General features: G+C 27.7%; 1 protein-coding gene across 2 annotated transcripts; it reads left to right on the top strand.

The window, feature by feature from the left end:
• Positions 1–64: 64 nt before the first annotated feature.
• On the top strand, positions 65–12,003 carry LOC103572103 (prosaposin). 2 transcript variants are annotated; one of them, XM_053737221.1, is made up of 14 exons: positions 65–213; positions 324–399; positions 3,884–3,992; positions 4,084–4,447; positions 5,505–5,810; positions 5,894–6,082; positions 6,663–6,779; positions 6,858–7,145; positions 7,218–7,352; positions 8,255–8,422; positions 8,547–8,781; positions 8,861–9,178; positions 9,584–9,723; positions 11,586–12,003. In XM_053737221.1, exons 2-14 carry the CDS (start codon positions 360–362, stop codon positions 11,760–11,762), a joined length of 2,586 nt encoding a protein of 861 aa, XP_053593196.1. In that variant the 5' UTR covers positions 65–213; positions 324–359; the 3' UTR covers positions 11,763–12,003. The 2 variants fall into 2 exon arrangements, with proteins under 2 accessions (XP_053593196.1, XP_053593197.1); XM_053737222.1 differs by having other exon boundaries at positions 65–249.
• The last annotated feature ends 175 nt before the right edge of the window (positions 12,004–12,178 follow it).

Raw genomic sequence — 12,178 nt, 5'->3', positions numbered from 1 at the left:
ATGTATATGTACAGACTATACAATTACAAACAATAAAATTCTCTTGACGACTGCTAGTCACTTTGTAAGAACATTCACAATCACGACACGACAGAAAATACTCGAAAAATATTTTAATAAGAACTAATTATTTATTGCCGTTAAATTTTGGTGGTCATATAAATATATATTTAAGTTATATATAAACGTCATATTTATAAGAAGCTAAACAATGTTTGTATTACAATAATTACGTCTTAAATTTACTAAGTGATTTAAATATAATTATTTATATTTAGTTATATTTAAATATATCAAATAATTTAAACATATTTTTTTTTTAGTAATTAGTGCGCATTAAGGAATATACGGAGTTTAAAATGAAGGCGACATTGTTCGCACTTGGTGCGATTTTAGCTGGTAAGTTTATTTTTGTTACGTATATATTTATTTATATATATAATATATATGTTTTTTGTTTATTAGCTTAAAAATTTTCTTTGTTATTGAAGAATTTTTTATTTATATATTATCTGTGCTGTGTTATAAATAACTTTTTATTGAGGTTTCATTCAAACAAAAGGTTATTTTTTTTCTTTTGTTTACGAGTTTAAAATGATTTATGGGTTTCATTTATTATGGTTATAATTATAATTGTAATGATGATTTATTTAATGAATAAATGAAGGAAAAAACTATCAATAAAAATTGAAGCATTTTAGAAGTTTGAATAATTTTTATAATTTGACGTGTGCATTAGTCATGAAAAGAATAAAATTATAAACATGTTGGGTTTCTGATGAAGCTGGATGACTAATTCAAAATCCAGCATATGTGCTAGCGATTCTTGTTTCATTTTACATTTATTTATTTATTCTCAGCGAGTGAATGGTATTTTATTGCACCATTCCAATACTTATCACGGAACTAACTATTGAATGTCATTTTATTTCCACAAATACTTTTATTTAATATTAATATAAAATAAAATAAACTAACAATTTTTTTATCAATTAACTTGAGGCTTCATACCGTAAAATATAAATCAAGTGCGTACTTATTTTTTATTAATAAAATTTATCTAATGTCGTATCTCAGTAGATAAAAAAAATACTTTGTTAAATAATTATTTTTTTTTTAACAGATTTTTCGGACACGTATTTTAATTTTCAATTTTATTTTTCTTATAAATAACAGTTTTATTTATCTAAACAAATTATTCATGAGATATTAAAAGCGGAAGTATTCATTTTTTTTTTTAAATCAAATGATTACATTGTCTGGACCTTGTCCTCTCATGTCTACCTATATATATATATATATATATATATATATATGATAAAAAAAAATTAATAATCTGTTGCATTACATACGTAGGAAGATATTATTTGCTTATAATTTTTTTTCCATTATTCAAAATATTAAAAATACTATTTAGTTATTTATTTAATTGTATAAATAATTAAACAGTTATATTATTTTCTAACAATAACAAGTTATTAAATTATTTAAAAAAGCAGTCGTCGGCTATTTAGCTATGCAGACAATGTTTTAATAATGCTGCGAAAAATCGATACTTATATATACAGCATAAGGTAATTACTGATATATCTGCAGAAAGCTTTTAGTTTAATTTGCTCATAAATTTTACCTGCAAAAAGTAATTCAGATCAACTCAATTTACTTTATTAAAAATTTCGCTAAAAAATGTGTCTTCACTCGAGAGCTTGAGAGTATTATTTTAACGACATGTACCTGAAGATCGGAACGTTTTTCGAGGAACGAAAATGAAAAGTATAAAATCAACTAGATCTAGATTTCTGAAATGTTTCGCATAGGTGCTAGTATATGTCAGGCGAAAATTGCAGGCCACCCCCAATCTCTGGGATTACCTCTTAAGTCAACCTGAAGCAGTCAAATTACGTAAATTTCTTTCCATTTTCGTTAAACGAAAAACGTTCTGATCTTCGGATACATTTTACGACAAACTTATTTTCTAAAACTATTTTATAGAGAGACCTAACAACCTCTTTTTAGTAGATTTCATAGAAATCTAATTATTGTATTTGTCTTTATGACGGAAGTTTTGAAAAATTTCACTACCTCTGGACTCAGCTCGACGAGCCATATGGTTCAAAAGTTTATATATGTATGTACGATAGAACGCGGCTTGTCACGACGATAGCATCCACAATTCATAACTGATCTGAATGAAACTCAGCACATTTTCTACAGACTATTTTCGAAATCAAGTGCGAAGATGAGCAAAATTGGTCAATTAGTTTAGAAGTTACAGCATTTCAAAATTTTCAAAATGTAAAAAATTCATATTTTTACTAATTCTTTCTTCAGTAACTTTTGAATGTGACAACTTATCGAGTTTCTTCAAAATGCATCTGAAAACTCTTTAAATAAGCTTTAATTTTCATGCCTATATATATGCTTAGACCCAAAAAATTACTTATCTTACTACTCATTATACATTTGGCTATACATTTTTAGTAGATTTTATAAAAATCTAACTGTTGTATTTGTCCTCATGACGCAACTTTACAAAAATTTTAACATTTTCTATCTATTTGAGTCAAGTAGGTTCCAAAAATACTGTTGGTGAAAAAATTTATATATGTATTTATATATATATATATATATACGATATAACGCGCGGTTCTCCCACGATAGCGTCCACAATTCTGTACTGATCTTAATGAATTTTTTTTGCATACTCTTTAGCTAAAGAGCTCGGTTCAGTTCGAAGATGAGCTAAATCAGCCGAAAAGTTTAAAAGTTATAGTCATTTAAAGATTTTTTAATTTTTCAAAAAATTCAACTTTTCTTGATTTATCTTTAAATAACTTTTGATCCTAAAGAGATAATCTATTTTTGGTGATTGAATCTTTATGTTCATTCGATTTGCTTTAATTTAAACTATGTTGCTTACTCTTTAGATAATTTTTTCTAATACGTTGATGAATTTCAAAATTTTCAGAAAAATAGAAAAAAAACATTTTTTTTTACTTTCTCATTTAATAACTTTCAAGTAATACATAATAGTTGAATCTTGTTAATATTTTTATGTACTTTATCTAATGAGCTTTATATTTCAGTAGTATTTTTTTATATTCAACGAAAATTACCTATTTATTTATTGAAATTTAGCTGTTGCATTCGTTTTTCCACTTTTTAATAAATTCATGTAACTGTTCCAATTTTGATTCCTGCTGTGTAACACTTTTAAAATCTTAACATTAAAGTATACATAAAGTATTTTTTTTAAATTGACAAGCATAAATATAATTGATCTTATAAGCTTTAGATGAATCTTTAAACGCCACCGCCTACCTTACAGATTTAAATAATTAAATAAACAATGAAAAATCTACTTCCATTTCGGCTGCCGAATGGCCTTTTTTTTTTTTTCTTACAATAAATATGTATGTAGATATACATATTTTAATTCTTAAATAAAACAGATCTTCTTACAATTATACAGCACTTAGGTTTCACGACATCACAGATGTCCTTTGATCGACCAAAGTACTTCAGTTCATAAAAATTTATTTGAAATTGGTTTGCCTTTCTTTCAAGATGAAATGTACATCTTTCGCTTGACATTCAATATTATTTCCAAAAATATACACTTAAATTTTATTTTAAGAAAAAATAAAATATTCACTAAAATTATATAATTAAGTTAAGATTTATTTCTGTACATAATTATTTCCGGTAAATCAACAAGATTCAATTAATTAGGTATTAAAGCATCGGTTAAATTTTTTTTTATTATATTTATTCTTTAAAATATTTGTAGCGGACAGTAAAAAAAATTATTGTACACTAATTTACTATTTAATTTGATTATTAATGATTTTTATTAAACTGTAATTTAATTTTATTGTTTTAGTTTCAACGGCTTACATTATTGATGTAGCTCCAGAACATAAGAAACATTATCATTTACTTGGAGATGAACATTGTACATGGGGTCCTGGATTCTGGTGTAAAAACATCACGTAAATAAATTATTAATTCAATTCTAATTATTATAATTAAGTTTTCTTTTTTCCATTTAATTAATTGATGTAAATAAATGTTTGAATGTAGTAATGCAGCTCAATGTAATGCAACACAACATTGTATTAAAAAAGAATGGGAAGTAATGAAAGTACCTGAAGACCACGACAGTGTTTGTCAGATCTGTAAGGACATGGTTACGCAGGCAAGAGACCAATTGGAGAGTAACCAGACTCAAGAAGATCTGAAAGCTGTTTTTGAAGGCAGCTGTAAACTGATGATAGTAAAAGTAGTTGTCGAAGAATGTACCAAGCTAGTGGATCAATTCGTCCCGGAATTGGTGGAGACTCTCGCTTCACAGATGGATCCATCAGTTGTTTGTTCAGTATCTGGACTTTGTAATTCGCCAAGAATTGATAAATTATTGCTTGAAAATGAGCAGACAGTTAAGAAGGTAAATAAATTTATTTTATTTGATAATTTTCATCTATTTTAGTTATTGTTGTTTAATGTATTGCTATGACGCTTTATTGACGCAGTTTTTTTTATTTTATTTATTGAAAAATAGTAAATGATACACAGGGTAGCTACAAACCGGGAAAACCAGGGATATTGGGAATTATCAGGGAATTTAATGCAACTAGAAAATATCTTCGAAATATCACGGAATTTCGAAAAGTATCCGGGACGTTAATTGCGAGAGAAATTAAAAAATTTTTCAATAATACACTAGTCACAGAATTCAAGGGATATTAAAAAAATTTCAAATTTTTCATTGATTTTCAAGACTGTAACTCGCAGGAAAATGGTCGTACAAAAAAAAAAGACAAATCGTAGCTTCAAGTATCTAGTTTTTTTTTCTTAAAATTGTTTTATTACGCACGGTCCGGGGCTAATCCTGAAAAAAATCATCGAAAAAAAAGTTTTCCAAATTTTTGCTCGTCTTAAAAACGGTCTACGGGCTTAAACAAATTTTTTTTAATAATTATGATTGATTTTTTATTACTCTAGAACCGTGCATAATAAAAAAATTTCAAGACCAGATCAGAAAACTAGACACTTGAACCTACACTTTGTCTTTTTTGTTTTTGTTGTACGATTGTGTTCTTTCGAGTTGCAACCTTTTGAAAATCATTTGGAAATTTGAAATTTTTTAAATATCCTTAAATTTTTATAACTAGTGTATTTAAAACACATTTTAATTATGAAATTTCTTATTAAATATTTTAACTTACATATTTTTAACATCGAATAATCAAAATTAGGCAATATTGATTTGTTTTATTATCATTTTTATTGTTTCTCTCATGATTTAATAATCAAATTTAATTATTGACTATGAAAATATAATAAAAACTTTGCATATCTCAATGATAAGAAGAAAATTTCTGAATCAGGGAAAATGTGAAAAACTTTACTGGAAAACCGGGAAATATCAGGGAATTTTTAAATCATTTCTTTGCTGCTACCCTGAATACAATAGATAAATTAATTTATTTAAATGCTTACAGACTTATGGAAAAGTAATTTCATTGAAAAATGATGAAATTGAACCAGATGAATGCTCTAAATGCTACACAATAGTCACACATATGGAAGATAAATTAAAGAAGACGTCTAAAGATAAATTTGTTGACAGACTACTTGAGATTTGCGGAAACATGGGTTCATTCTCAGATGCATGTTCATCTATTGTTCTTGTTCATTATAAAACACTTTTTGAACGTCTCCAAAGCGAATTTAAAGCTAAAAATATTTGTCATTTGTCTGGTCAGTGCTCAAATATTTTCCATCAGCATGAGGATGAAACCAACCAGGTTTGTTTCATTTTATTCAACTTGACAGAATTTTTTTTTTTGTAATTTATTTTATTTTTAATATTTATTTATTTACTTTACAGACTCCCAAAGTGGAAATTCGCCCGTTATCCAGTGTAGGAATAGTTGATATTGGTGATGATTTACCTTGCAAATTGTGCGAGCAATTGGTAGGGCATCTTAAGGATTTACTCGTCGCAAATACTACAGAAATTGAATTCAAACAAGTGCTCGAAGGCTTTTGTAAACAAACAAAATCATTTGCATCTGAGGTATTTATTTTTATTTAGTAATTGTAATATACAAACTTCGAAGAGGGGGAGTAAATTAATGCACAGAAACTCTTTTATTTAAGTTTATTCTATTAAATTAATTATGATTTTTAATTTTATTCACTTCACAAATTGTTACTGAGATTTACCGTAACTCATAATGGAAAAAAAAATACGGTAATTATTAAAATTCTCACAGGGAAAAAATTGTTGTTAATTGATTTTACCACATTTTTTTTCTACATACGTCAGTAAAAAATCTCATGTTAAAATTTTTGACCAATCGACTAATAACAAACAAAAAAAAGTAATCATCAATATCTACTAAAAGCGTTGATACATTTTTGTATGAACAAAATTTTGTCAATTTAATTTTAATTTAACCCTTCAGCACTCCCGTGTTTTTTAGTGTCTCGCTTGTACCACAACAACATCCTATAATTTAAACCTTGTTCTGTGAGCAAAATGCTTACAACAGGAGTGCTGATGGGTAAAATGAATTAGCTACTAAACTTCGCTTCTTATCAATTAACGCTGAAAAATAGCTTAGAAAATAATTAATTAAATTTTTTTAATTTAGTGCATATCAATAGTCGATCAATATTATCCAGAAATTTACGAATACCTCGTTAATGGATTGAAAACCAATACAGTTTGTGAAATGGCTGGAATTTGTCCAGCACCTGATAAAAAATTGGTAATGATATTTTTTTTTAATTATAATACTTCATAACTTTATAAATACATTTTGTTTTATTTATTTCTTTTTAATTAGGAAGGACCATTTATGCCACTCTTGCCAACCGACTCAGAATCAGTAGCCATTAAAATTTCTCAGGAAAGAAAAACAAAGAAAATGAACAATTTAGGAGAAAATGGAGCGGGAATCAGAAAGTATCCAAAAAGTGAAGCTGACGAGATGCAGCTTCCAGCTGAAAGATTGGGCAGCTCACTTACATTACTCGGTATGCCGAATATGGATGTGAGTGGACAAAAGTCCTGTGCAATGTGTGAATTTGTATTACATGAATTGCAGAAAGAAATGACTCAATCTTCAACAGAAGTACGTTATTTTAAAATAATTAAATTTAAACATTTAATTAATTAATTAAATATTTGTTTTTTTTATTCATAGTCTAATATTAAACAAGCTCTTGGTAAAGTGTGTGATAAAATACCCAATCTCGTTGAAGATATGTGCCACGAGTTTGTAGATCAATATGGTGATGCTGTTATCGCTCTTCTTGTTCAAGAAATTGATCCGTCTATGGTAATTATTCAAATAAAAATATTCACTAAGGGTATTCTTAGACCATCTTGCCATTTTTTTAAAATATTCAATGATCTTGAATTGTCATGAGCATATCAAAATTTTATCAATTAATTTCCAAAAAGTTTAAGCAGTAATTGAAAAAAGAATAGCACAGTTACAATTTCATCGAACCTGATAGCCAAGTTGGCGAGAAACTGGCGTGAAGCTTGTAGTCGCAACTAGATACCAAGTTGGCCGCAAAAGTTGATACTTCCAAAGCTGATAGACACTTTCTGAGAAAGTTGGTGATAAAAGTTGCAAATCCGATAAGTTGACGGAAAGTTGCCTTCAATTTTCTCAGAAACCTGCATCCCAGTTGCGGCTCCATACTGGCGTCAACTTTCTCAGAAAGTTGGCGCAAACTTGTAGCCAAAAGTTGCAAATGCTAAAGTTGTCGACAGCTTGTCGTCAAGTTGATCGCAAACTAACGAATATCAACTTTTGGACGAGAAACCCTGGCTATCAGAGGAGGTATAAACTTTTTAAAAAATTACTCACAGTTGGTATCAATCAGGAGTTAAACGAAATTTCGTAAATAAATTTTAGCCCACAAAATTTAAGAATTCGAATTATAAAATTGACATGAAGATATTACTGAAATTTATTTTCCAAATTTCATTTGACTCTTAATTGATATCAACTGTAAAAAATTTATTTAAAAATCTATGCCTCGGCGAAATTGTAACTGCGATGTCTTTTTTTCAATTAATGCTTTATCTTTTCTTTTCATTAATTATCAAAATTTTAAGACGCTCATTACAATTGAAAGTCATCGAACATTTTAAAAAAGTGTGGGCACTGTGAGAATTTCCGTAATAAATTATTTAAATTTAAATATTTGAAAACTATTTTGTTTAAAGGTTTGTCCAATGGTGCATTTGTGCCCTACACAACAGGCAATAGAAGCTTGGGAACAAATTCCTAAAGAACATATGGTAGAGAGTCAAGTCCAAGACAAACCAAGTTGTCCATTGTGTCTTTTAGCTGTTAATCAACTTTACACTGTTATCAAAAGTAATAAAACTGAAGTAAGTTATTATTTATTTTTAGATAATTACTAAGTATTTTAATTACTTGAATTTATTTATTTATTTATTTTTTTTTTTTTTTTTTTTTTTTTTTTTTTTTTTTTTTTTTTTTTTTTTTTAACAGGAGAATATTATAAGTGAGCTTGATAAATTATGCGCCCATTTACCAAAAGATTTATCTAACCAATGCGTTGAGTTAGTGAAAGTCTACAGTAAAGAACTTATTGACATGCTTCTGGCAGATATGACACCACAAGAAGTTTGTGTTGCTTTAAAACTTTGCGATCCAAAGAAAAATGTTGGTCCGAAAAACCTTAGTCCGACAAACTTTTATCCCACGGATAAAGATGGTGAAATTAGTAAGACATTTATAATTTATTTTTGTAATCATATGCTTGCTTGTAAAAAAAGTTTAAAATTATTTTAATTTAATTACAGTAAGCAATGAAATTCCGTACTTTCCATTAAAATCACCAAAGCCGTTCATTTATGTCAAGGAAACAACAAAATGCATCATCTGCGAGACAATTATGGAGTATTTAGAAAAAGCGATGAGCAAAAAATCAACAAAAGATGAAATTGAAAAATTAATCCATGAAGTTTGTGAATATCTACCAAAATCAGCGGCGAAATCATGCGATAATTTTGTAAATGAATACGCAGATATTGTTATCACACTTTTGTCTCAAGAAGTTAGTCCCCGCGAGATCTGTACTCTTATCAATGCATGCGAAGATAAAATCCAGCAAATAAAGGGTAATTAAATAAATGAAATATGACTTTTTTTTTTTATTTTTTTTATTTCAGTCAATAAATTATTTTGAATCTCAATATTTTTAAATACTTCATCTCGAGAACAATATGATCGAACAATTTTTTAGTATCGATAAGATATAATAGTTAATTTTTTTCTTTTGTCTAGTAGTTACTTTAATTTTTTGTCATATTAAATAATTAATAATAATAATTATAAGTTACAATGTCTACTGTTTATTGTATTTATAATAAAATGTGTAACAAAAATATAAATCAATTATTTTACTGCAAATTATTTTGCTTGCATGCTATATTGTAAAATAATTAATAGATGATATACATATTAACATTTTAATTGATAAGATAATTAGCTTATTAATTTATAAATTATTTAAATTATTACAGAATCGGTATCTGAGTGCGCGTTATGTCAAGCGATTATTTCATCCGTTGATAATTTACTAACAAATCCTAAAGTTGATGATAGACTTGAAGAAATAATTAACAGTGCATGTGATTATATACCACCAAGTAAACACGACAAGGTATGCTTTAATTAGAAATAAATTTATTTTCATTTTTAATTATTAATTGATATTTCTTCACCATACCTGCGCCGAAAGTTTAAATTTTTGTCCTCTTTAGAGGGAAGAATGTCGTTCTTTGCTTTTATGAGATAAAAATTAGCGCGTGCGCCATTCTTCTCACAAACAGGCAGAAATTTAAACTTCCAGGTGCAGATCTGGTGAAAACTCGTATTCACACCACGGAGAAAAGTAGGACGTCCATACCCGCCTTTGGTTCGAGTAGACAATTATACACGCGGATCGGAATGTCCTGCTTCCTTCCCTAGGTGTGTGATATACTATTTTCTGGTCCATCGAAAGAATAATGTTCTGAACATGTAAAAAAAAAATTCTCATCAAAGATGAGCTCTTGATTTTAACTTTAAGTACTCGCTAAATGAATTTGAAATTTTCCCATTTAATTAACATGTAAATTTTGATATTTTTTTTTTCAATTATCTATAGCTCCGTGGCATTGCAAGATATTAAGTCGCTATTAGGCGGAAATAACAGAGAAATCCTTCCTCTTTAAAAGTGCTTGTAGCTAATTTACGTTTTGTAACCGGCCTCACTGGTAAAAAATCTTAAAGCCAATTTTTTCTCAAATTTCATGATTTTTTTTTAATTTACTCGCAAACCACTAACTTTAGAACAAAATTGTACAGGACTTTTTTGGTAGAGAATTTTATTCTCTACAAAAACGTTATTTAGTCCATTACCGTCGAGCTTAGTAGTTTTCGAGATAAATCTAATTGAATGTCTTAAAAATTAAGATATCGCTGTTTTATCCACGATTTTAGTACTTTTTCATAAAATTATGGCCGAGGAAATATATAATTTTCCTGGTTAATATATCATCAAAAATATGTCCAGTAATACGAAACTGTCTTCTATTACACTGACCTCCATCTTTTTTTGGCTTAACCCAAATGTCTTCGTTTGACCATCGTAAGTTTTTTCAATTACTACCTCTCTCAGTACAAAGATAATTGTTTCATACTTTTCATAATTACATATAAATGTGTAATGTGTATTTTCATATTTTACTCTGATAAATGATATGTTTCTTCAGCCATAATTTTATAAAAAAAGTACTAAAATCGTGGATAAAACAGCGATATCTCAATTTTTGAGACATTCAATTAGATTTATCTTGAAAACTACTAGCTCGACGGTAATGGACTAAATAACCTTTTTTGTAGAGAATAAAATTCTCTACCAAAAACTTCCTGGACAATTTTGTTCTAAAGTTAGTGGTTTGCGAGTAAATTAAAAAAAAATCATGAAATTTGAGAAAAAATTGGCTTTAAGATTTTTTACCAGTGAGGCCGGTTACAAAACGTAAATTAGCTACAAGCACTTTTAAAGAGGAAGGATTTCTCTGTTATTTCCGCCTAATAGCGACTTAATATCTTGCAATGCCACGGAGCTATAGATAATTGAAAAAAAAAATATCAAAATTTACATGTTAATTAAATGGGAAAATTTCAAATTTATTTAGCGAGTACTTAAAGTTAAAATCAAGAGCTCATCTTTGGTGAGAATTTTTTTTTTACATGTTCAGAATATTATTCTTTCGATGGACCAGAAAAAAAAAATAGTCATTTCAAACAAAGCACCCTAATACTTAAACAAAATTATTCAAATAGCAAACAAAATGATGCCTCGGGACTGAGGAGGATATAGTGTGCAACTCAGGATGAAACACGATTTCAGACTGCGGGTGATGTCAGCCAACTTTACCCTAGTCTGAAATCGTTTTGTTTTATCCCTTGTGACAAAATATATTATTGTTTAATTACTAATTACTTATACTTTTTTTAAATTGTTTAAAATAACAGTGTGTGATGCTGCTTGAGGTTTACGAGCAGAGTATTATCAACTTATTGAAAATGAACGTTGAAACTAAAGAGATCTGCAAGAAAATGTCTCTCTGTTCTTCGATGGATATGTTCGCTATGACTCACGTCGATTTTCGTAATAATAGATTACAACTTCGTAAATTAAATATTAAATAAATAAAATTATTCAGTTTCCTTTTTCCATGGCTGTCTTTTCATTAGCAAACTTTCGTATCATTTAAGACTATTAAATTACATATAAAAGAAAATTATATTCTTTATTATTACTTATAAGATATACTATTATAATATAATTAAGTGCTTTAAATTTTTGAATTCACCAATAGGCAATTGTGAATGTAATGTATAAATTTTTCATAATGAATAAATGGAATGTAAAGTTATAAGAAAACATTAATTAGAGTCAAGTATTGTATCAGTATCCAGTCTTCCCACATATTTTAAAAAATTTATTTATTTTTTTAAGGACTAGTATAAATTTATTAACAAAATTTATTTATTTTTATTTTCTAATAAAAATAATATTTTAGAAAGCAATTTTTTGAGAGAGCTGAGGGCTAGGTAGTTTACCA

The sequence above is a fragment of the Microplitis demolitor genome, chromosome 3, assembly GCF_026212275.2.
Source record: "Microplitis demolitor isolate Queensland-Clemson2020A chromosome 3, iyMicDemo2.1a, whole genome shotgun sequence".
Lineage (NCBI taxonomy): Eukaryota > Metazoa > Arthropoda > Insecta > Hymenoptera > Braconidae > Microplitis > Microplitis demolitor.
The sequence above is the reverse complement of the archived record's forward strand: the minus strand, read 5'-3'. Positions and strand labels throughout refer to the sequence as shown.